Genomic DNA, 26463 nt, shown 5'->3' on the forward strand with positions numbered 1-26463 from the left:
TATACAGATGGCAGTGAGCACTTCTAAGCCGAACCCCACTTTAGAGCCATTCCAGCTCAAATAGAGTCACTGCATGATGACAGAGGGCTGCTCCAGGCTCCTGGAGACACTCTTCTCTCAGTAAAAAGCACTTAGAACGGCTCTTCTCTGGTGATGACTGGCTTTCCGTTTTCCTCTCATCAATATTTTAATGACTGTTTGCACATTTGGGCCATGATAGATACAGAGTCTGATGGTAACTATAGACGTTGATTGAAGAGGCAACTCATGTGGGTGCGGTTGGCTATCAGTGGCAACATGGTCTCTCTGTGACAGTGGGTGTCAGCCCTGGCCCTGGCTGCCTGGAAGCCTTCTGAAGCAGGTATGCTGAGACTGTGCAGGCAGAGAAACAAACAACCCACCTTGCCCTCTGATGCTGCCTTCTCTGAAATAGCTTTGTTCCACAGCAAGTCCACAGCCAACTTCAGCCCACAGCCTGACCTCTTACTTCAGTATGATTAGCCACTGAATCCAGAGCTGTGTTGCCCACCACTTAATGTCTGTATTAGCACAAAGAGCCTGCCCCATGTCCACAGGAGAAAGCTAAGACACTATGGCGTCTTGAGGGACACCTGCTCAGAAGAACATTGCTGAGCATGTTCATGGTCATTGCCTCAATCCTCAGAGTGCTGTGTTCAAGACTTTGCTTCATAGTTGTCCCCCCATTTCCCTTTCAAAAGCTGTGATGCCATGGATGATGTTCTAGAATTATAATAGTTATAAATGTGCTGTCCAGGAAAGAGTCAAGAAGAAAAGTCCTTGAGGACCTGGGACTCACAGAGGAGAGTCGGGAGCTGTCTTTCCATGTTAATCAGGAATCAGAAACGAATGTGAGAGACAGAAAAGACAAGATGGGAAAGTCACACAGGAAAGAAAAAAACTTGAAGCACGTGTCCATTTCCAGGGCCTCGAGGAAGCCAAACTGAAACCCACCCCCTACACACACACACACACACACACACACACACACACACACACACACACAAAATTAAAAACAGTTTAAATGCATGGCAGTAGGAAAATGGGTCATTGGGATATGGCCTAACTGTGTGACATCTGCTACTAAAGATTCCACTAGCATGTTCATGGCTACACCAACAAAATAGGTCAGTGGTAGAGCATGTGCCCAGCATGCTGGAGGCCCTGGGTTCTCCAGTATTGAAAGAAGAGAAGATCAGTGACTTATAAGAGTTATCTGATTATAATCTTGATAGCACAAGCAGATACAAAACACAAAATTATATCTGCACTGTAATCTGAAGATATCCAGAAGCTTAGAAAAATGACTGAAACTATAAGGAGGCCTTTTTTTTTTTTTTTGCGAGGGTGGGGGGTAGGGCATGTATGTGAGGGGGGCACTAGAAGAAAGCCCGTCAGTTACAACATGAGTAAATGGTGATTTAACCCTCACCACTCACTACTTTCCTAGCCATGGCAAATTCCAGTTCTGCACAAAAGACTTTCCTTCCTCCCGGGATAATGAGATCCATGGCCTGACTTGATTCTCACAGCATTCTGGGAGTGAGGCCCTAATGTGAAGAAACTGTGAAAACAGCAAAGGGCTAATGAAAGCAGGACATATGGACATCATGAGGCTTCGTGATGGCCACAGTGTCTGTTTGCAAACCTGCTAGAGTATAAGGAATGAGAAACTGAACATGCATGTATGTGTTGCTAAGAATCAGAACCCACAGGAGATGGAGACTAAGATGTGGCCAGCATTTAGCTACACATTGCAGGAAGGGATCAGGTTTGGACCATGGCTCATGACCTCAGAGCATGTTACTGGCGTGGGTCCTGCAGCTGCCCTTGGAGCTGATGTTCACTCTGTTTCATTCATAGCAGATCAGCTGAGGGATGTGCCACAGCTGGATGCAGCAAGGGGATCCAGAGGCTGTGCTGAGTTTCATCAATAACCCGTGAGCTGCTATGTAGCACCAGAAGCTGGGCTGGGGTGAGGATCCCATCCTTAATCCATATTAGAATCCCCCAGGAGGCCTGGCATCTTTCATACTGTTTTCTTTTTCTTCTCACTCTGTTGGATGGTTAGTTTTTTGTTTTTGTTTTTTTGTTGTTGGTGGTGATGGTGTTTGTTTGTTTGTTTGTTTTCCCAGAGCTGAGGACCGAACCCAGGGCCTTGGACTTGCTAGGCAAGCGCTCTACCACTGAGCTAAATCCCCAACCCTGGATGGTTAGTTTTGATTGTCATGTTGAGTAGATTAAGAAACATCTATGAATTAGCGAGGCACACCTGTGTGTGTGTGTGTGTGTCCATGATTGTATTACCTGGGGAAAATTAGATCCCTACGCCTTTGTCATAATCAATGGATTCGTCCTCTGAAAGATCCTTACTAGGGTAGCATTATTGAGAGGTCATGAAAATAGGAGGTGGATCCATGTCAGAGGACCCAGCACTGAGGATGTGTCCCTGGGGGCTGTGTCTGTCCTGGCCTCTTCCTGTGTTCTCCTTCTCTCTGCCTATCTTGTTGGAAAAATTAAAAACAAAAAGTCACCAGTGATTCGCACTAGCTCACACACCCTCAAATAGTATAAGAAAGTCCCTGAGGGCACTCTGAACCCAGGCCTCTAAGTCTCTTGTCCATCTAGAAGTGACTCAGTCACATGTTTGCCATGGTGATGTTCTGCCCAAGTACATGGGGCCAGGCAACCATGAATGAACCTCTGAGGTTGTGAACTTAAATAGCAATTATTTCCCTTAGGTTTTGTGTGTGTGTGTCAGGTGTTCTAGTTGCAGTGACAAAATGTAACACACCATGCATGCTTCATTTCTTATAAACTGTACAATTCCACAAGAAAATGCCTTCCCCTGGAGACCCTGAACCAGCAAGTGGGTGTGCCACCAAGCACAGGCATGCCTTAACATCTAAATGTGAGGCCTGCTGTCCTAGCACTTGGCTAAACCTGGGCAACAGACCTGACAGTGCAGCTGCCTGAGGGTTGTCAAGGCTGACCCAGTCAGAGATCTGTGTTTGGCTGTGAGTTACCAAGTTGAACTGTATTGCTACCTGGGGGACCAGCCTCCAGAAGCACAGGGCTCAAAGGGAATCCACGGAGTTGGCGTCCTATGACTTTTTTATCTGCGGGGTAAAGGGAAAAGACGCACACTCTCTTGATGGTTTCCTTTAGACCCTTCCTTACTCTTCTTTTACATTCTCTATTCTTTATTTTCCTGGTGATTTCCTTCTCTCATTCTTGATGTTTTTCTTTTTACTCATTTTAACTCTATTTTTTCCCTTACAGCTTACATACCCCAGCAAAATCTTTCAGGCAATATAAAAATTCCAGTGTGGTTACATTCTATTTTTCAAATGAGTGATTACAATAAATATAAATGAAAAAAACAGCATTTTATCCATATCCCTTACATGATTAAACATTTTACATATTACAGGTGAAAACAAATTATCCCCAAGAACCCACATACATTCATACCCAAGCAACTTGTTATAGATTAACAGAGTGTAAGCAAGCAAGATATTCTTCTCGGTTACGTCTTTTACTGGCAGGCTGCATTTTGCAGTTACAAAGAAAGGGCCAATTACTTTATTACTTATCTTGAAAGGTAATCTTATAAGGAATCTTAAAGGAATCACAAACCTAAACTTTTGTATATGAAAAAGAATCAAGCAGCTCTACTTTAGATCTTTAGGGTACATACCCACTCATCAGTAGTTTTTTTATATCAGGAGATTGAGGGCAGAAATGGGTATAAGGAATTATTCATCACCTTTGGTTATCAACCAGTCCTAGCAAGAAAAGTGTGTCAGCTAGTAATAATTGGGCTGCTTTGTTCTTGTTCCTTGACCTTAAAGAGTTCCTCATCCAACTATGTATCTTTCTGAAACTTGAGATTATCTTCTTGGGTTTTTCACCTCAAAGTTATTATCAAAACATCTGATCTAACCTGAAGTTATTATAAGGCTTTGTTTCAGCTAATGATGCACACCAAAACCTGTGACTGCATCTTTTGGCATTAAGATTAAAGGAATTTGAGCCAGCCTGCCCCCTGGGACTCAATTGTTTTCCTTAATCATCAACCTGAACTGAGATCTATGCAGCTCCTTAGGTGAAACTCATGTGTTCTAGCTGTGTAACACTTCCTTGTACATATTTTTATTCATCAAAACTTGGTATAAACTAACATTATTATTATCCATCAGACAGTACAGCTTAAGAAGGAATCATCTTCGTAATAATCCACAGGTAAAAATGCCCAGTAGAACGGGATGTTTCCATGAGTTAAACACACTACATCACAGGCAGTGGGGATCTCCCCACACCCATTCACACCATACCAGATACCAGAGAAAGATAGCAGCAGCAAACATGTGAAGGCACAGCAGAAGCAAAAGACATTCCAGGTATGTGGTCTTGGGGCCTTGCCTATCCAAGATTCACCTATCAGGGATTTGCCTCCTGGTGGGCTGACACCCTGAAGTCAGCTGCTATCTGCTGTTCCTCCGACACAGCCATCAGCAGAACTGGAAAGCTAAACACCTATATATTGCCTTCTCAGAGTCCCAGTAACTGGCTATCTGAAGGTTTGTAGAGACAATGAGAAACACAGGTGTTTGTGACATCTCTAACAAAATAATTTCAGTCCTTCAACTCAAAGAGCTGTCTGCAGGGAAAAGCCAGGAGGGGCAGTGGGCAGGTATCTAATGGTGGGATGGGATGGGGTGGGGTGGAGGCCTCAGCCAGAGCTGGCAGCTGATGACTGGGAAGATGGAAGAATGAGATCTGGAGCCCCACAGCCAATCTGTGACATAAGACCTACGGCCTTTGCCATGAAGGAGCAGGACAAAACTTGACACTCCAGAGATAAAACACATATAGAAGCTTCAGATGGACTCAATGTTGATGGTCGGAAGCTCTGTACAGGCCCATTGCTCTGTCCCTGGGGCGGGGTTAGAGGCCAAGGTAGCCAGAACTGCTGCTGAGATCACCATGCAACCCCTCCAGGCAAATGTGGGTTAGGGTCTCTCACAGGGGAGACACTCCCCCAGGGTACCACATTCCACTTTCCAATCACTGTAGGCTTGTAGCCATATCATAATGCAAAAATGCTTTCAGTCCAACTTCAAACATCACAGTCTCCAGTGAGCCTGTTGTTAGGTGTGCTTTTTGGTATGTAGGAACTGGTAGCCTTTTCACACTAATTACTCGAACTACAAACCTATTTCTCCCCCCTTTCTGTCCAATACGACAAATATTTACTGAGTGAGTGGCTATTTCTGAAAATTGTTGAAACACTGAAGTAATGAAGAGAAAACTGCTTCTAAATACATGTCAAAATCTACACTGCACCCTTATTAACCACAAGAGCTTGATCATAAGCCATTTGTTCTGATTCTCTCAGCATTTCCATTGTGATTTCACAATGTGGACAGGGTTATTTCTTAGAGAACCTATGAGCAGCAGTACCGGAAGGCAAACTCAATGCTGCCAATCTTACAACCACATTTAGACGCATCTGATTTTTGTCTGATTTCCCATTTGAAGACTCAGCAGTGCCATTGAAGGCTGTCATGGCCCAGCAACATGTTTATGAGGGCTGGGGTGAAATCGTAGTGATCTATTGATGAGTTTATCCAGGCCATCTTTGTAAGTTAAGAATGCTGTCAAGGCAAGACTAGTGGGCTGCCTTCATTGCCGTCACTCTAGTAGAGAGGTGTGAAGTTGAGATTATTGGCCCGACATGGGTTTGGATTTAAGCTGAACAGGCCTATGTTGGCTGCTTATCTACATGATCCTTCAACACAGTCGTATCTGTTTGTGAGAACAAAGCAAAAAACATAAGCTGTGAGGATGTGTCAGTTAGTTTTCCATCACTGTAATTAAATGCATGAGATAATTTATTAAGAGAAAAGTTTCATTTTGATTCACCACTCTGGAAGTTTTGGTTTAAGATGGGTTGGAACCATTGTGCTGGGCATTGGATAAAGCCCTTGATGGCAACTATGAGAGCGTGGGTCCGAACAAAACATTCACGTTGGAAGTCAGAGTGCAAAGAGAGCTAGAACAGCCTGGATCCCACAATCCCTTGGGATATACTAGTTATGTTCTCATTGTTGTATCCAAAGCCCCGAAAAGAAGCGACTTAAAGAAGAACTTGTTTGGGCTTACAGTTTAAGTTAGAGTTTGAGGGGACATACTCCACCTCAGTGGGGAGGACATGATAGATGGAGCAGGAAACCGGCTAGTCACATATAGCCTCTATGTCAGGAAGCAGAGTGGATCAAGAAGTAGATCTGAGCTATAAGACCTCAAGGTCCCACCCCTATGACTCACTAGTGCAGTATCACCAGCTGGGGACCAAGTGTTCTGACCCATGGGACCTTCCACATCTAACTACAGCAGGGGTATGACCTCAGTGACCTAAAGACTGACTGCGGTTCCCCTCTCCTTGGGAGCCACAGCACCTCCCAAGAGTGCACCCTAGGGACCCAGCCTTTGACTCATAGAGCCATGTAAACCACAACAGAGAGCACAGGAAGGTTACACAATGTTGTCCAGATTGAGCCACACACATATGTAAGAGTCCAAAGCAAAGCCATGGTCAGTGACATCAGAAGACTGGATACCAGGAAAGTTTGGTGTAGAACTCTACACCCAAAGATGAGCGCCTTCTCGGTCTTCCCCCTTGAACAAGCCTTAGTAGCCAGTGAGGTTCGGTCACTCAGTGGGCACAGAACTTGGACAGTATGACTCTGTGTCCTGACTCTCTGGAAAGTGCTCCTTGGTGATGGTACAGAATCTCCTGGTGCAAAGTCTACATGATGTCTTGACATGTCAAAGAATGCAATTCCAGCATTATGGATTTCTTAGAGGTAAATGTTCTGTTGGATTGATGTACATATGTTCAAGGGCCTGGGTTTCTGACTTAGGCCCATACTTTATACATCACGGTGTGCCTAGGAGACAGTTTGAGAGCCCAAGATCTTGGAGTGGCTCAGCCATGAGTGAAGTAAGTGCCCTCCTCCGGGCTTCAGGAATGACGTGAGACTGAAAAATACCTTACACTCAGACTTGTAGGAAGGTGCAGAGAACATCTTCCAGAAATGATCAATGAAATCTCTGAACTTGTAATTAATTTTCTCAGAGGAGCAGAGACACTCCACACCGTCTACGTTTGTGACTACCAGATACCAAAACAGCCTCAGTCTCTTGTGAATGTTTTATGCTCCAGTTAAAACTCAGTTTCAAAAATAACACATTATTTCTTGCTCTTTGTAAAGCAGTGTATTTTGTTTATGGAAATTTTGAAGAGCATAAATAAAATGAAAATAGATTTTAATCTAATAATACTTTAAGTCCTAAGTCAGAGATATCTGTGGTTAAACATTTTGGCACATCCTAGTTTTTCTCTGAACAACATACTTTATACAAATATTTGGTCACATTGAATATTACTGTCTTGAAAATGGATTTCCCCTAATATGCTGTTTATCATCCTACCTCATCATTAATGGGTATGTAATAGTTTACTGTCTGATCAAACCATAATTTATTTGCCCCATGTTAACACTGCAGTTATTCCAAAGTTTTAATAGTAAGTGCCATTGTTGTGATTGATGTCCATGACATTTTCCTTACATCATTGTGCTGCTTTCTGAACCAAGTGATTTATGTATCTAAAGATTTACTTTTATTTTATGTGTGTGTGTGTGTGTGTTGCCAGCAAGTATGTACATATATATGCACCACATGTGTGTAATGCCCACAGAGGCCAGATGAGGGCATTGGATTCCTTGTAACTGGAGTTACAGATGGTTGTGAGCCACAGTATGGGTGCTGAGAACCTAACCCAAGACCCCACAGGAGTAACGAGTGCTCTTAATCACCCTCTTAATCTCCGAGCCATCTCTCCTTTTCCAGATTTTTGTCTTTAACGTTTTAATAGATGCAGCCTCCTTGTTCCTGCAAAGATGGTGTTAGTTTATAGTCTTACCAAAGCCTGTGAGTCTGTATTTCTTCTCTTGGCATGAGGAAACCTGATCACTGAGAAATTAACCTTGGAACTCACTTGTTTAAGCAAGCTGGTTAAAAAGCCACTGGTTACTTTCTAGTTTGTACGAGTCTCCTGTTCATGTTTTTTCCGTCTTTCTCTCAGAATATTTGTCCTTCTTGCACATTTGCAAAAATCCCTTAAGGGCACTGGGCTTTGTGATTCATGTAGAAAATAGTTTTCTATTTTATCATTTGCATTTTATGGAAGTTTTTGACATATTTTTTAAGTTTTATATGAAAAAAATTCATTTCCTTATGCAGGTTGTCTATGCTTGACACTGTGGCCAGCAAGATGGCTCAGCAGGTAGAGTACTTTTTGCCAAGGCTGGTGGTCTGAGTTCAGTCTCCAGGGCCCACAGGAGGAGGGAGAGGACTAATCCAGGTTGTCCTCGGGCCTCCATGCACATGCTTCGGTACCTGTGTGCCCATGCACACACACTCACATGTAGCTGAAGTTTTCCTGGTCCCACCTGGCTCCCACAGTCCTGCAGTCCACAGCCACTTAGACCCAAATGAACACACAGAGGCTTAATATTAATTAAAACTGTTTGGCCATTAGCTCAGGCTAACTACTGATTAGCTCTTGCACTTAAACTTAGCCCATTTCTGTTCATCTATATGTCACCACGTGTTCCCTGGCTTTACCTGTGAAATGTTACATGCTGCTCCCTGGACAGCAGGCTGGCATCTCCTGACTCAGCCTTCCTCTTCCCAGAATTCTCCTTGTCTATTTATCCTGCCTATACTTCCTGCCTAGCTTCTGGCCAATCAGCTTTTTATTTATCAACCAATGAGAGCAACACATTCACAGCATACAGAACATCCCACAGCACTTACACGTACACGTATAGAGACATAAATGCAATAAAACATTTTTAAAAGGACCTCATTCTGTACTTTCAGTTTGTAGGATTTTATTTTTTATATCTGGATCGTTGCTGTACATCTGAGAGGCATGGCTCTGGCTTTAGAAATTTTTTCTCTCTCTTTAGGATTAGCTGTTTGTCACCAATCCATTTACTGATTATCTGTATTTTCCTTGCTGATTGGAGTGGTGTCTTATCAGGTGATAAATTGTAAGAGAATGTGTGTCTATTTAGTAAGGACTGGTTTTTGTTTCGCTGTTCCATTTATTCCTGGGCCACTTATTATCCCTCATTATTTCTCTTTGCAAATATGCACAGTCATTATTTTCAGGTGAAGTGTGGCATTATTTTATGAAGTCTGTCCACTTCTCTCAGATCATAATGGCGTGTTAATGGGCGCTGAAATGGATGTGCTAGGTAATTTGGGGGAAGTGGGCATACCCCAAGCACGGCGTCGCTCCGGGTTACTGGACAGCTTCTTAGATCTTCCTTTTCTTTCCTGTTTTGTTTGTTGTTTCTTGTTGTTTTGTTTTTTTCAAGGCAGGGTTTCTCTGTGTCGCTCTGGTTGTCCTGGAACTTGCTTTGCAGCCCAGGCTGGCCTCAGACTCACAGAGCTCCACCTGCCTCTGCCTCTCAAATGCTGGGGCTGAAAGTGTGTGCCGCCACCACCCAGCTCTCCCCAGGTTTTGTTTTACTGTTTGCTTCGTACGTATAGAACCTACCTATTTGTTGCGTATTTATTCCTAGAGATTTAGAGGGAGTCTAGTGGGCATGCAGCAGTCCCCTCTTCAGAGTTTTTAGCTAGTTATACTAGTAATATAATAAGAATGCCTTTGGGATGGGTGGTAGTAGACCAGGCAGGCTTCTGTGAGTTTGAAGCCAGCCTGGTCTATAGAGCTAGTTCCATGACAGCCAGGGCTGTTACACAGAGAAACTCTGTCTCCAAAAACAAACAAACAAAAATGCTTTTGAAGTATGTGTATATAGAGCATATAAATATGTATACAGAGTATATGTGTGTATATCTAAGAGAGAGACTTGCCGGGCAGTGGTGGCGCACGCCTGTAATCCCAGCACTTGGGAGGCAGAGGCAGGCGGATCTCTGTGAGTTTGAGGCCAGCCTGGGCTACCGAGTGAGTTCCAGGAAAGGCGCAAAGCTCCACGGAGAAACCCTGTCTTGGAAAACCAAACGAGAGAGAGAGAGAGAGAGAGAGAGAGAGAGAGAGAGAGAGAGAGAGAGAGATTGATTTATACTAGTCACCCCATTGAAGTTTTTTTTCATTTTAAGCAATATGTATTGATAAGAGACAAAAAAGGAAAGAGTAGGAGCCCTAAGAGGACACTTCCATTCTTTAAAGTATAACACATTGATAAATAGCGTGCTTGCTTCTGTGACATCCTTAGATCCCTTTCCCTCAGGTCTCCAGATAGAATCTTGCCATGGTACATGCCAAGTGAGATAGAGGGCCACCAGCCCTCACACCCAGGTCCTCACTCATGCCCTCATATCAAGACCCCATGAGCGTTAATAGAACCATGTCAGCTTTCTTGGTGCGACACGGAAGCATGACCGGCCCCAGCATGGTGTCCAGGGCCCACCACTTCCCTTTGTTCTCCTCTGCTTTCTTATAATTATGCCAACACAACACTGGCGAGCTGGCTGGGCTGATCTCCATCCGTGTATGGGAGCCAGACATCTCTGACTGTGCAGAATCTACCCACACAGAGCACAAACACATGCAAATATTTGGAGCTTTGGCCTTCAGAACTGACTTTCATTTACACAGCACAGCAGTTTTGTGTGCATATGTGCAGGGAAATCTGACATTTGAGGAGAATTGAACTCTGCAAGGACAAAGGCACTTTTCTTTCTTTTATACTCAAGGACAAGGCTTTGCATCCAACTGGAAAAGTGCCCCCAAAATAAGATCATCATTAATTTTCATTTGTTAGGAGCATGGATTGGATTAGCTTGGTTAGTTAAACTGAAAGGGTCGTGGTGACTAAGCACTTTCTTTTCCTTCCATCCTCAGTTACACTTATTAATGATTATATGCAAATGCCTATGTATAATACATGTTGTCCTCTGGGATCTGAGGAGCCTCGGAGAAACAGGCCTGTGTGATAGCTGTGGACACCATAGCATCAGGCAGTGTGAGGTCTTTGCATGAATTATAACCTCTCTGAACAATGGGAATCCAAACTTACCTGAGTGTCTTCGTCACTTTTCTGTGGCGGTGATAAACACCACGAACAAGGCAATTTACAGAAAAAAAAAAAAAAAAAGTATGTGGGGCTTACTGTTTCAGAGGGTGAATCCATGACTATCATGGCGGGGAACATGGAGGCAGGCAGGCAGGCGTGGTGCTGGAGTCGTAACTGAGAACTTCTGTCTGAGACACAACCAGGAAACGGAGCTAACTGGGAATGGCATGGGTTTTTCTTTTCCCTTTTTTAATTTATTTATTTAAAAGAAAAGGGTTTTTTGGAGGTTTTTTTTTTTTCATTTCACATACCAATCCCAGTTCCTCCTCCCTCCCCTTCTCCCACCCCCTCACCTCCCTTAATGTCAACCACCCAAACCCTGCCCCCCCATCCACTCCTCAGAGAGGATAAAGCCTACCTGTAGAGAGGCATAGGCTTTGAAAACTCAAAGCCTGCTCCCAGTGACACACCTCCTCCAAGGGGGCCACACTTCCTAATCATTTCCAAACTGTCCCACCAAGTGGGGACCAAGTATTGAAACATTATGAGCCTCTGGGGGCCGTCCTCATTTAAAACACCACACTGAGGCCTATTCTCTCCACTAGCATTCTGTCTTTCAGTTTTCTGAAACTTGTGATCCCAATACTAGTTTTAGAAATATTTCCGTTGACAGTCACAGAATTAATTGTGAACATTGGTATTTCCTACTCTACCAGCATGCCCCAAATAAGACCTACAGGCATCCCACCAACTTTATAACATCCCACCAACTTCATAACATCCCACCAACTTTATAACATCCCACCAACTTCATAACACCCCACCAACTTCATAACATCCCACCAACTTCATAACAGCGTATATTCATGTGCAAGATCTCTCCTTGAATGGGCTGATGTAATGAGTACATCCTCACCTGAAATTGCTCTTCTAGACCACATCTGTGGACTTTCATGGTGCTCTTCAAACTGTGTCCCCAGGGAGACGGTGTGGAGGACTGACACACTGAGTCCATCTCAGTCAACCAGGCTTCACGCCTGACTGTATTGGATACATGGAGGTCATTTGTAAGATTTTCTTTGACAATATCCGAAACAACACGTGTTTGAAAGCCAGACTTTGTTTTGATTGGGGCAGGCTTTCCATACTAACTATTGTGTCAGCTCTTCACGTGCCACTGACATCTTTGCAAATGGCATTGGTTCCTCTCTGTCATCTTCATTCTTAGTCAATAGCTTCATCAACCGTAAGTGTGAGCTGAGAACACTTAGAAAAATCCCATTCTTAGCTCCTACCACCCAAGATGAGTATGTCTGAGAATAAAGTCAGTCTCTCTCTGTCTCTCTCCTCCCTCCCTCCCTCCCTTCCCTTCCTCCTTTCCTGTATATAGTTTCTAGGTAAATAAGCTTTTTATGCATGGTATTTGTCAGTACCTAAAAAGAAGAGATCAAGGACTTTACTAGGCTTAATTAACACATTGTCTAGCCTAAACCAGCAAGTTTATCCCACTTACGGAGGAATGTGGCACCAATAGCAATGATTTCCAAACTTTTGCAAGTGCCCAAATATCCTGGGGATCTTTGAAAATGCGGGTTCTGGATAAGGTGACTTGTGGGGGTGGGGAGTAGGCACCAAACTGAGTCACTACAAACAAGCTTCCCCATAATGCCAAGACTGCTGGTTCATGGACCGCACTCGGAGAAGCTTCTCCACCTCCATACTATTGATATATGGGCTGTAAGATTGTTGTTTGTAAAGGATTGGCCTTTGCACTGGGGGGCGTTTAAGCTTGGACTCCATGCTAGTTGCCAGGGGCGCTCTCTCCTACTTGTGACAACTAAAAATGTCTCCAAGTACTTTCACTTTTCTCTGTGGGCAGAAATGATAAATGCCACCCTGAGTGATCCTGACCATCGTCCAAGTGTGAGATCTAGTCTGCTGTATGATTTGTTTGTGTCCTTGAATTATCAAAACCCCATTCTCGCCAGGCGGTGGTGGTGCACGCCTTTAATCCCAGCACTCAGGAGGCAGAGCCAGGAGGATCTCTGTGAGTTCAAGGCCAGCCTGGGCTACAGAGTGAGATCCAGGAAAGGCACAAAGCCACACACAGAAACCCTGTCTCGAAAAACAAAACAAAACAAAAACAAACAAACAAACAAAAAAAAAAAACATTATCTGAATTGATCTGTCCTCCCTACAGTATATGCTACAAAGACAGGGGACTTCTGTGCATTCCTGTGTCCACAGCACCCAGAAGACTATTGGGTGTCTAGTGGACCTCTGTTGGGTATTTAGATTCGTCAAATCCTTAACTGTGTTATGGCAGTGAGTAGCTATACTCAACATTGCCATAGTGTCTTGAGGAATAGTGTGCGAAGTCACTTATGCCCCATGCCCTATCTTCATGCTGACTAAACTCCTGTTAGCAAAGGCTCCCACCACTCTGGCAGATGCTCTGTCAGCTGGCTAATGGTCTGTGAAACTTCAGCACCCCAGGGAATGCCACTCCTCCAGATGAACCCTTCAGCTGGAGAGACAATCTTTATCCACATCTTCAAAGGTGACATTTTCCTCCTGTAGTTTAGAAGGCAGAGTCTATAGCAGTTCGGGGCAGAAATCAGCACTATGGGATCAAATGGGTCCTTCATGATGTAAGCACCCTGTTCCCTCAGGAGGAAACAATGGCTTCTCTTTCGAAGATGGGCCTTGAACAGGCAGGTAGGTATATATTAAGGAAGAGTTTCAGAACCCTCTGGCTTGCCCAGTATTTCTCTTTCACTGAGATACCTCCTTCAGTGCTATTTTTCCCTTCCTCAGCATGCATGGCCAACCTTTCCTTCCTACCCCAAGGCCCCTTAGTTCTTTGCCCACGGGTCTGATTGCAAGGTTGGCGCCAGACATGGATGCACAAGTATACATTATCATTTCCACCTCTCTGCCAACAACTCCAGCCATCAGGGGGAGGGGCCTTTGTGAATGTAAAAGCCATTTCAGGCTTTTGTGTTTTCCTTCAGAATTCTTGTGTAAAATGCCCTTGGGAAGTAGTAATTCCTGTAAGCTTACAAAGCCGCTAACCGTTTTTACCCCCAAATTCTAGCGTTCTTCAACCATTAGCTATTGTAGACTTGATTATTCTTTCTCCAGAGCTGTATTTAAGCCACAAAGAGCAGCTCTGAAAAACAGAAGCACAATTGTTGCACACACACATACAAAAGGCCCACACAGAATAGTTGGGGATTAGACTGGAGCACTCAGCTCCACCTTCTGTGCCCCATACCTGGGGCAGCAGATGTGGATGAGCTCAATGGGGGACAAGCTTTGTGACTGGCCACCAGCTTCAGTCCAAACACTGCCCCAAATGCCAAGGGTACCACTTAGTAGGAGTCCAACAGAGCTCAGTGGACTGAGTAAACAGATAAATTAAGCATGGTGAGAGCCCATGAGTGCAGATAAGCACATCTACTTGCCAGCTCTTTTCACAAGAGAAGCCTGAACTTCTGAAAGATGAGATCATCTCCATCCCAGCGCTGGGACCACTGTGCGCATCCCAAATGTGCAGCAGCTGGCTCCTCAGGAGAGTGCAGGGCTGCTGCAAGGTTGGGAGTGTGGACTCCTGTGGGAAGACCAGCCTGGGAGCTCTGAGGACTCTGTGGACACTTAGAACGCTATCTCAGGGTTGTTGGGGGCAATGAATCTAATCCAAAGGCACAGGAAGATGAGACAGGAGGCTCGGTGACTCAGCAGGCAGCCAGGGGAGACCTCCTAAGCTGCCCAGGTCCTATCTGCCTGTGCAGCAGCGGGGTCAGCCCTTTGTAAACATTGTCCCACTGTGATTTGTTACTGCTGTTCTTTGTTTTTCTTTTCAGAGGTCCTCTGGTTCTCCCATCAGTTACTGGCATATTTGGGTCCTGAATCAGGTCTTCTGATGCTTCAATTTTTAAATTTTTTATTATTTTAATGTCTCAGTCTCCAATGATCTAATCAAAGCGTTTTAGGGTTTGGGCTAACTGCTTGAGCTATAGTTTACTCTCTCTGTTGAATCCTGGCTTTCAGCTCACTTTGTATCAGGTTTAATCTTCCCGAAAGGAGTGCTTTGGAGATATAAGATCAATAGGGTCTATTGTGAGGCGCGCTCACAAAGACTCACTTTGTCAAGCTGTTGCCATGCAGGGCTAAGCTTTTTACATGGTGCTGGCGCTGGACGATTCGGCATCTCTACATTTTACAGTATTTGCCTCAGGAATTCAGCTTCAGAACTTTTCTGATGAAATTAACAGATACTTGATTGATTGAGTTTCTTTGTAACTGATCTTTCAGTTTTTGTTTTTTTAACTCACATTTGCAGGAACTAAATACATCCATGTCACAGCTGACATAAAGACTACCAAAGTATTTTAGACCTCAAAGCCGCCCGCCCAGCTGGTGTTCACAGAGACCTTCCCTGGCCATTGATGCGCTTTGAGCCTGCCCTTTCCACCTGATGCTTAGGGCAGCTACATTAACACCAGCTCTGCCTCTTCTATCCTTCAGCTCTGACTCCTCTTCCCAGCATGCACCATAGATGCTGCCGGCTTTAGCATCTCTTGATAGGGAGGTCAGCAGAATAGCATGTTGGGGGAGGGTACCAAAAGAGTATCCAGGTTGGCAAGGCAACCCATGGCCCCAAAGTTGGCTGCACAGCTGTCTAATGGTTCCAAGCAAGAGGTCTGGTCCCAGGAAGAGGTAAAGGGGTGTACCGTCCTGTGATTCCCATCATGCCCTTCCTTGAACTCTCCTTCTTCTCTGTTTGCACCTTGCCGCTGAACTTTCATTTTCCATGAGTTGTCAATGGGAGTGACAGGTCTGAAGCACTCCTTGCCACTGGGGTTGGTGTTTACTAGCACAAAAGCTAAGGGGCTAGAACAGCTAGCTAAGGGGTCTGCATCACACAGCCTCAGAAAGAAAGCTGAGGTCCCATCACTGTTGGAACCCCCGAGTCATGACTAGTCAGCTGTGGCTTCTCTCAGTGAGGGACAGAAAAGGATCGCCCTCCAGGTACCATCACTATAGCTAAACTTGCATGAGTTGGTTGAGGTGGCTGGGTGTGCCTTGCAGCAGGTCTCCTCATCTGAGTGAAGCTGTGTGCACCATGGACCCAGGTTCTAAGGCTTTGAGTGCAGGGATCACTGGAGGATCTGGGCAAAATGCAAATTCCTAGACTGTGTTTTGGATGAGCTGAGAGCCCTTTTCTCTGATGAGCTGTTATGTAAGACAGATGCTGTGTGGACCCCACACTGTTGGCTGTCAGCCTTGGCTACTGATTGGGGTATCTGAGAGGAGCCTTTTAAACCTCCATACCTGACTCTGCCCATCCCCATGAAATCAGAATTCTGAGGCCAAGTCCAGGATACCAGTCGTTTCCGAACCCTCCCAACAGCTCTTGCCTCGATGGCTTGTGTGGAGGGCCTGTGTGGATGATGACACTCATGCGTACCACACTGGGGATCTGCAGAAGTATGTTGTGAGTGTGAAATAAAATAAGTGTCTACCTTCAATTCACCAGCTCCAGAGAGTCCTGGAACCACTCCAGAGTCTTAGCAAGAGCCCTCAACGGGCCCTTGCTATTCTCTTTGGCTCTGGATCTTCACTACACAACTGGCTGCCCCAGATTCTTCTTGGCAGGCCTAGTATAGTGCTGTGGGAAGTCAATACATGAATAAAGCTGGAAATCATACCTTCCTCTAGAGCTGGAGTCTTAGTCCTGCTCTGTATGAAATCAAGAGGCAAGGTGTGATGTGTGCGGGGGCAGGGGAGGGGCGTGGAACCAGCTGCCCAGTGACTCTCATGAGACACCAGAGAGAAGAACCAGGCTATGCGTTAAGAGGAAACTTTAAAAAATAGACTTAGGGGCCAGTTCTGTGGGTAAAGGTGCTTGCTCCCAAGGCTGACAGCCTGAGTTCTAACCCTGGAAGCCCCATAGTAGAAGGAAAGAACAGATTCCCTTGACTCATACACACACACACACACACACACACACACACACACACACACACATACATATGATATGCTCCCCCTCCCTCACATACCTCACACACAAATAAATAAATGTAAAATTTTCAGGGGAAAAGGGTATATTTGTGTTTTCTTTAACATTTTAAAACTGGCTCTAAAAAATAATAAATGATGCCAAAAATATGCAAGTGATTTTTAAAAAAATATGCATTTAATAATTTTTCATGAAAATAGATGTTTTTAAAATGGATATTCCTCCCCTGCCATCCATCCCACACTGGGACTTTTGAGGCCAATGGGCAAAGCAGGGAGATGACTCAGCTGGGCTTGAAGAGCTCAGTTCAGGAGGGAGAATGAAGATCACTGAGTTAACTGGGACAAGGTTGGCTGCTGTCACAAGACCAACTCCATTCTAAGGTCTTGACCCAAGTTTAGTGAGCTGGTGGCCAGATCAGGAGGCCCCCTCTGCAGTCATTTGGGTGCCTCCCCATCCCTCTGCAGTCATTTGGGTGCCTCCCCATATTGTCTCCTGCCCAGAGGAGAGAGTAGGGATGACCCATGGAGAGCATCCCTCTACTAGGCTGGACTATTGGTGAAATTATTAAGGCCACTCCACATAGTTAAAAGGGAGGTTTATTTTGTGGGGTAACTTACAAATGAAGGGGTAGGTTGCAGGGTCTGGCAAAGGTATAGTGCAGTCCTGCGGTGTTCTCTGGAGAACTCTGCTCGGTCTCCCTCCAGCGTCCAGGGTCCCGGAACCAAGAGAGAGACCTCCTCCCAGTCCTTGGTCTTCCGCTTCCTCCTCTGCCCTGCCTTGCGGGCGTGGCCATTACTGAAGCCTCAATGGGGGTTGGAACTTCCAGGCCAATGCTGGGAAGGCTATCCACTACACTGGACCACATACCCTCTCAGGCCTTTGACAAGAGCCCCATCATAGGGTCTCTGGCCCGCAGGAACAGGTTCAGCCAGAGTGTCCATTCAACAACAGTTGCCTGTGACGACGACGCAGGGCAGTAAAGTGTGGCTACTGCCCTAGGAATGTTGACTACAACCAGGCCTGGTGCCTGAATCAATCGGGTGTCAGGGACCACAGAGCTGAAATGGCATTCTGAAGGTGTGTGCTGTTTTTTCCTTCTTTCCACAGATATCGCCAATGGCAGCAGTTCAGGGGGGTACCGCCCACCTCCCAGAACCAAAGAAGTCATCATCAATGGCCAGACTGTGAAACTAAAATACTGTTTTACCTGCAAGATTTTCCGTCCGCCCCGAGCCTCCCACTGCAGCCTGTGTGATAACTGCGTAGGTGAGTAGGACCCAGACGCTGCACCAGGATCAGTTCCTTGCTAGGGTGCCAAAATGGAGACGACCCGCCTTTAGTGCTTCTTCTAAAGGCTTGGCGGCGGCTACTGTGCCAATGCGTTTGTCTGTCTCCACTGAACACACTCACCAAGCCTGCACTCAGCACTCACTCTCTTTCACGGCAGGTTTTATTTTATCTTACCAAGCCCTGGACCTTCTTTCCCAACACACGGACCTTTGTTCCTCCTAGATGCCAGATGAGCAGATACTTGAAATAAAGCCGTTGCAGCCCCGGGTCCCTCCATTGCCTGACAGCTGGCCATACACATAAGGCATATGCTTTCGGCACCCCCCCCCCATGCTCAATGCTCGGAAACTTCTTTTGAGGATGAGGGGGGCCTTGGATCTGAAGGAGGGGAGGGAGGTAGAAACAGCCAACTTCCACATTGGGCTAAAGCTCAGAAGCGGGGATGGGGGGTGGGGTGGAGGGAAGGTGCCAGCTCAGAAATCCCTGGTTGTGATTAGCCCTGCTACTGACCCAACATTGGCTTCTACAACTGACCTCGGTCCCAGACCTCAGGGTTCCTGGCTAGGCTTCCTGTCCCTTTAGACGTAAAGCTGGTCACCATAGCTATAGGCCATCTTCCATCCTAGGCATAGCTCCTAAGAGAAGAGGGTCATGATAAAGACAGGGTAAAGCTGCGTCTCACTGTGGAATACTGCAGTTCCCCGTTCCTGTAGCCAGCCTCCACAGAGGTGAGGGTGGAAGCCTTGCCCCCTCACACCTGGAAGGAGACGGGCACCCTCAGGACAATGTCTCCCTTGGTAACACATTATTGATTTCCAACATTCTCCTTCAGTCTCAGAATTTGTAGTCTTAATTTTTCCTGAGAAAAATTAAATTATACAATGTAACTCCCCCTGCGCCAAGAAATCTTATTAATCGTAAAGTCACTTTATCCTGACTTTAATAATCTGAAGTTTGATACTGTCTGTATTTGTCTGGGTTCTTATTAACTTAAATTCCTGTTGGTTTGTGATCCCCTATGGAGAAGCTTAGGCTTCTCCTCTACCCTTCTCATGTAGTAAGGAGCCTGGACTTAGGAGCCAGGGGTGCGCCATAGGGTGGCCAGTCTCCAAATGCGCCCTGTGTGACTTAGGCAAGCGACTTCAATTGTGCCTCAGTTTTCTCATGTCTGTAGTGTGCTGGTTGAAAGATGACATAGAGAGGGAACACACAGAGTCAGAACAGTGCCAGGCTATGGGCAAGTGTTAGCTATGCTGTTACTGCTGCTACTGTTACTTCTGCTGTTATTGTTACTGCTGTTGTTACTGCTGCTGTTGCTGTTACTATTACTGCTACTGTTACTACCTTGTTGTTTTTGCGTTGGCTTTCTCTAGGCAAGTCCTTGATACAATGTCATTCTCTGCAATTATGACAAAAGAACTGTACCCTGTTCTCCACGCAGGGCACACGGGATCTCTGTAAGGCCAGGTGACTGAGTTGACGTGATTTGGTACCCTTTTTGACAATGCCTATCTTGAGGACATTTGGGGCCAGACAGCATGGCGGCATCAGTGTCATCCAGGGAACATCATATAGGGCTGATGAGCAGCCTTAGGGGCCTGTTCTTGGGTTTTCATTGTGCCCCTTGGGTCTGTTACAGGATGGAATAGCCTGGCCGTCAGCACTCCTGCAGCTTTTCATAGTCTCCTGTGTGAGTGTGGCAGGGCAGAGAGGGGCGGTGCTTATCCTAAGCTGTTTTTTGACAAATAAGAAGTTGTCATCTACCATCCTAAAGCATCTACATCCTTGTCATTTGTAAAAAGCTTTTCCCCATTTCTAAACACTTTGGGCTCCTCCTTCCTCATCCTCACCAGTTTGTATCAATCCTGTTTCCGGTCTCTGGGTGAGATCTGCAGTCACGTTTAAAAAGAAAGCCTTTCCCATCTCATAGTGAGTTCTGGTTTGAAAACTCCTACTGGAGTCTTATCACTTCCTGCAAATCATGTAGTCACTGCCAGTCTGGTCCCATACTGCCCAGAGTGTATGTATCTCTGTAAAACGCCTCATAAATTGAGTGTGAATCCCCTTGCCAAAATTTTGGTGAAGTTTCACAGTTGACGGCCTGTTTTTGCCATAGTAAAACTGTTTGAGTTGGTGTCCCTGCTGGCGGACTCTACCGATTGTGAAAACTAAAGCCGTCAACCCGCAATGTACAGGAGGCACAAGGGGCCCTTTCTGAGGACTCGGTCACTGCAGCAGCCCAGCAGCCCACATGCAAGCCTGGCAGCCTTCCATGACAGAGACACCAAAGGGAAAGGGGAAAGAGAGGAAGCGGCAAGGACCGAGATGGGGTCAGGAAGAGGAAGCCCAGCCTATGAGTACAGCGCTGATGGGATGTCTAAGGTTAGGTCAACAGTCCTGGGGCTGACCTTAACCAAGTCCCTCTCAAAAGAGGGTAGGTGAGGAATGTGCAGATGATTTAAAATAAAGCTGTCGATTGCACTGCGCGTGCGCGCGCGCGCGCGCGCGCGCGCACGCACACACACACACACACACACACACACGCACACACACACACTCACAATGTTATCCAAGCCTACATAGCTTTGGGTTTTTCCAGTTAGCTGTGCAACAACCAGCCTTTGGCATGACCGATGAGCAGGCCACAGACCAGACCTCTGATTCGGGAAATAGAAGGGAAGGCAGAAGTCTCCCGCAGAGGAGTGTAATTGCAAGGTTGCTGCTAGTGTATTTTTAGATAGAAGATTTTTACCAAAACAGTTCTGCTTTTTACAGCAAATAAAAACGACAGCGTGTGTTGGAAGCCCAGGTTAGAATGCATGCTCCCCTCCCCTAGCAAGGAATGGCTTTGGGTCATTATTTCCCAGACACAGTAGATAATCGCCATCTTTCATTAGCAGAGGAAAGGGTGAAAATGCAGATTTCTGGGTTAGTGGGAAATTCTTTTTCTTAGTTAAATAAATTTTACAGGAAAGCCAAATCATAAGAGCTTTACAGTCTTAGTGGAGGGCTGGGGGAAGTGCTTTCTTGAAGGCTGAACACTGATGAGACCATAGAAACAATAGACAGAACCTAATGGCGGGGACCTCGCCTTCAACACAGAGACCCAAGGCTGTGCCATGCTCTTGTTACTGAAAAACCCTGGAAGCTAAAACAGTTTTCTCAATACTATAAAACAAGGTGAGCCTAATATAGCTTATAAATTTTGTCTAAGGATTAAGTGGGGTCGTGCCCACTAGAGCACCCTGTTCAGACATGGCATACACAGAGGGGTCAATAAGTGTCACCACCAACATTCCCACCCCAAGTTAATAGTGCTGCTCCCAGACATCTTATTTAAACAAGATTCAGTGCCCGAGGAGATGGCTCAGTCAGTGATGTGTTTGGCCCACAAGCATGAGGACCCAAGTTCAGATCCCCAGCATCCACATACAAAGCCTAACCTCGGTCTCTAACCCCAGTGCTGGGGAGGCAGAGACTAGCAGATCCTGGAGCTCATTGGCCAGCCGATCTAACTAAATCAGTGAGCCCCAGGTTCAGGGAGCAAACTTGTCTCAAAAAATGAGATAGATAATAAGTAGTTGAGTAAGATAACTGATGTTGACCTATGGCCTCTATACCTATGAACACACCAATGCATATATCCATACAAAGATGTATATACACCACACTCACACACACATACACACACACACACACACACACACACACACACACACACACACACACACACACGGTTCATCCTGTCAGGCATAGGCAGTGCCTATTTTTTTGCATTTATTTGTGTTGGGGAGAGCTTGGGGTACATGTATGCCATGTATACATGTGGACATCATAGGACACCCTGCAGGAGTCTGTTCCCCATCCATTTGTGTCACAGGGGTTGACAGCTCATCAGGCTTTGCATCCAACACCTTTACCCACTGAACCATCTACTGGCCCCACAGAATCTTTTTTTTTTTTTTTTGGTTTTTTGAGACAGGGTTTCTTTGTGTAGTTTTGGTGCCTGTCCTGGGTCTCACTCTATAGACCAGGCTGGCCTCAAACTCACAGAGATCTGCCTGGCTCTGCCTCCGGAGTGCTGGAATTAAAGGCATGCACCACCAACACCCAGCAAAAAATCTTTTTAAACAGCTAAGTATCCAGGGTCTGTATCCATCCCTGCTCTCTTAGGAGGTTACATCTCTCAGATCATTAGGGTGAGGATGAGGAGAGGGGCTGAGAGACAAAGCAAAGGCTCATTAGGTCCTCTCAAATTGACTGTGCACAGCCTCCATCCCCGAGTTCCTGCTCTCTACCTTGCCCTGACTGGCAACCCAAGTCTGTTCTTCCCTGGGCCCGTCAGTGCTGAAGGAGCCAGCAGCTTTCACTACATGTACTGCTGGGTTGTTCTCAGAACTGGATATTTAATTTTTACATTATTTTATGTGTAATGATGTTTGGCCTGCATGTATTCCTGTGTCCCACTTGTGTGCCTGATACTAACAAAGGCCAAAAGAGAGCATTGGATTCCCCCAGAAGTGGAGTTACAGATAGTTTTGAACCACTGTGTGGATTCTGGGAATCAATCCTTCTCCTCTGGAAGAACAACCACTATTCTTAGCTGCTAAACCATCTCTCAGGCACCAGAATTCAGTAATTTTATTACAACATCAATGTGTAATGCTCCCTTGAAATTAATCACACGCCATGGACAAATTGATAAAGATGTTTTCTAACCATGAAGATGGTTTGCAAGGGGGTCTAACTTTGCCTAGATGGAGGGGTCTTAGACCCTCTGGAGCTGCCTAGGTCCTTGATCCACTGTTCTCTGGGCTAAGGGACCTTCTCTGTACCCACAGTGTCACAACTACAGGGGCCCAGAGGACAAAAGAGGTAAAGCACAAAGCCCTCGGGCTGGGCCAGGCCCTGGGAACACCAGACAGTGAGAGCTGAGCCTCCTTCATGCAAGGCAAGCCCTGGTCCATTGTTTCTGTTCCCTTTGTCATTTTTGGTCAGCCTGACAACCTTCCCAGAAGCCCTGTGCGGGGGGGGGGGGGGGGGGGGTGTCTCCTGGTGGTACTGTTTGGGGTAGGGCTTTCCCTCCCTTGTTAAAGTCCTTTTGAGCTGGAGAGATGGCTCAGAGGATAAGAACACCGACTGCTCTTCCAGAGGTCCTGAGTTCAATTCCCAGCAACCACATGGTGGCTCATAGCCATCTGTAATGAGATCTTGAACACTCTTCTGTATACATAATAAATAAATAAAATCGTAAAGTCCTTTTGAAACCCACCTCATCCCCTCCCTTTCTGTTTATGCTCCTCTCCTGGGCCCTTGGCCACACTTGACCATGTCCTACCTCTGTCCCACATCGTCCCCTCTTATTGCTCTAGTCTCTTCCTCGGTGGCATCAGCTCAGACTGTGGATCTCCTTGTGGGGGGTGGACACTCTTGCAGTGTGCTGACTACCACCACCATTAGATCCCAGGTGTCGATTCACTGTAGTCTCTAACACTCATCTTAAAAGGTCTTATAGTACATAAAATTTTTTTTTAAAAAACAGCCAGATATTGGGGTGAAAGCTGAAAGATCAGAGAAGCAGAACCACCAGCCACTAGTGCTTACCTCTACAAAATCCTCAGCCTCAAGAGATCGAGTTCCTGTCTCCTCACGCCTCATATACCTTTCTGTGTCCTGCCATGTTGCTTCCTGGGATTAAAGGTGTGTGTCACCACTGCCTGGCTCTGTTTCTCTCATGTAGCCTGGTGTGGCCTTGAACTCACAGAGATACAGATGTATCTCTGCCTCCCGAGTGATAGGATTAAGGGTGTGTGCCACCACTGCCTGACCTCTATGTCTAATATAGTGGCTGGCTCTGTCCTCTGATCCCCAGGTAAGCTTTACTGGAGTGCACAATATATCACCACAGTAGTTCCCAAGGTCTGGTATGGCAGAGACTTGGCTTGGCAGCTGCCTTTCAATACAGGCTAGTCTTCTGCAATACTTCTTAGATATTTGGGTCTGGGAAGGGAGCTAATAATTCTGACAGAAATCATATTATGCAAAGGAAATGGAGGGAGATGACATTTCTTTCCTCCTTGGAACCCAAGCACATGGAGCTTTATCTTGTACCTCCGTGTCTCCAGAATTATTTTTGCATTTCACTGACATTTCCTGAACATGTGTATGTCAGGCACTGTGGTACCCTAGATGCCTCAGAGTAAAATCAGTCCCCCGAGGCAATATTTCAGAGCAGAGCACCCAGAGCTCAAAGCAGAATGCATTTTGTCTCTCATACTCCACAGATCAAAGAGTATCTCTGAAAATAGTCACCAACATGCATAAACCAAATAACACTGTATAAAATATAGGAAGTAGCCAGGTGGTGGTGGTGGTGGCAGTGGCGGTGCACGCCTGTAATCCCAGCACTCAGGAGGCAGAGGCAGGAGGATCTCTGTGAGTTTGAGGCCAGCCTGGGCTACAGAGTGAGTTCCAGAAAAGGTGCAAAGCTACACAGAGAAACCCTGTCTCGAAAAACATATATGTATGAAGTAGCCAGGCAGTGGTGATGCATACCTTTTAATCCAAGCACAGAGCCAGGTGGATCTCTGTGAGTTCAAGGCCAGCCTGGTCTACAGAGTGAGATCCAGGACAGACACCTAAAACTACACAGAGAAACCCTGTCTAGAAAAAAAATAGGAAGTAAACATTATAGAAATTTTAAGTATATTTTAGTGTAAACATGACTGTAGTGGAAAAATAACATGCCCCTTTTATTTTCGTCACTTGGGTCAACAACAAAATATAAGAAAACCAAGGCAATTAATAAAAGGTGACAGATATGTTGAATTTATTTCTATGGAATGTCCTCGCCATCCTCAACTGTTCATCAAGCATGAACAGAAATCAGTCACATTAGGTTTTGAAGACAAATCTCTAAATTTTTAAAAGCAGATAATGTACCAGTCACATCATCTGATGACCCATCCGAAAAGAAATCAACCACAAAGATGGATGTACGTTTGTACATAAGTCTTTAAGCCAAACACCAAGTTTTAAAGAAAGCTTTTCATCCATTCTTGAGTGACGGTGCTCCATTGTAACATATGTAGAAAACAATAGGAAAGGCACAAAGGGAAGCCGTGCCCTTCAGACTTGTAATTTTTACTAATACAATGTTAATTCCTCAAGAATTCCAAGCATGTATACAATATATTTTGATTTAATGCACTCCCCGTTCTCCCCAACTCCTCCGAACTTCATGCCTTCTTTTTTATAGCCCACTGATTCTAATTAGCGTTGCATTTTCAGACTACAAGGGGCCACAACCCTGAAGAAGACTCCTTCCCCTAGCAGATAGCAACTGTCATTATCTACTCATCCCGGGTGGGAACTCAGGTGCCCTTCCTGTGTCATGCATGAAAGCTGACTGACTTGATCCTGTGTGGGCAACCACAGCTGCTGTGGATTCAGGACTTCAACTGTCCTGTTATGTCCCTAGGACACTGTTTCACAGGAGTCTTCCCACCCCTGGCTCTTACCATCTCTCCGCTCCCTCTTCCTGAACCTCACCATTCATGTCCATTGAACTTTGGGGACAGTGGTTGTGATAGAGCAGTCTCATTTTATGTCTGAGCACGCCACAGTCTCTTGTTCTCTGCACACTGTCCAGTTGTGACTCTCTGCATTAACCTACTTCCGCCACACAAAAATGCTGCTCTAGTGTGTTTGAGAGCCACACTAGTCCATGGGGAGAGAGAGGGGAATTAGAGGCAGTTTGATACTGTGTCCATTTAGCAAAGTAATTGAGTTGATGTGTGCGTGAGCATTCTCTCTCTCTCTCTCTCTCTCTCTCTCTCTCTCTCTCTCTCTCTCTCTCTCTCTCTTAAAAAGGCATATACCTTGCCAGCCTTGAAATTTCTTCTAAGGTATCTGTGGATCCAGCTGTGCTCTGTTGGGTTGCAGCCGTCCAATATTTCATAAACCCCCACACGCTGTTGCTAGACTCTGGCAAGACTGGGCTAT

General features: G+C 45.7%; 1 protein-coding gene across 2 annotated transcripts in view; it reads left to right on the forward strand.

Moving 5' to 3' along the window:
- The window catches only part of Zdhhc14 (zinc finger DHHC-type palmitoyltransferase 14), a 257825-nt gene that overhangs the window by 174469 nt on the left and 56893 nt on the right, over positions 1 to 26463 (forward strand). For both annotated transcript variants that reach the window (XM_036168617.1, XM_036168618.1), the window contains exon 3: positions 18277 to 18435. In XM_036168617.1, the coding sequence (XP_036024510.1) occupies positions 18277 to 18435 (159 nt within the window). The remainder of the gene's footprint in view (positions 1 to 18276; positions 18436 to 26463) is intronic.

Source organism: Onychomys torridus, chromosome 19 (genome assembly GCF_903995425.1).
Source record: "Onychomys torridus chromosome 19, mOncTor1.1, whole genome shotgun sequence".
NCBI lineage: Eukaryota > Metazoa > Chordata > Mammalia > Rodentia > Cricetidae > Onychomys > Onychomys torridus.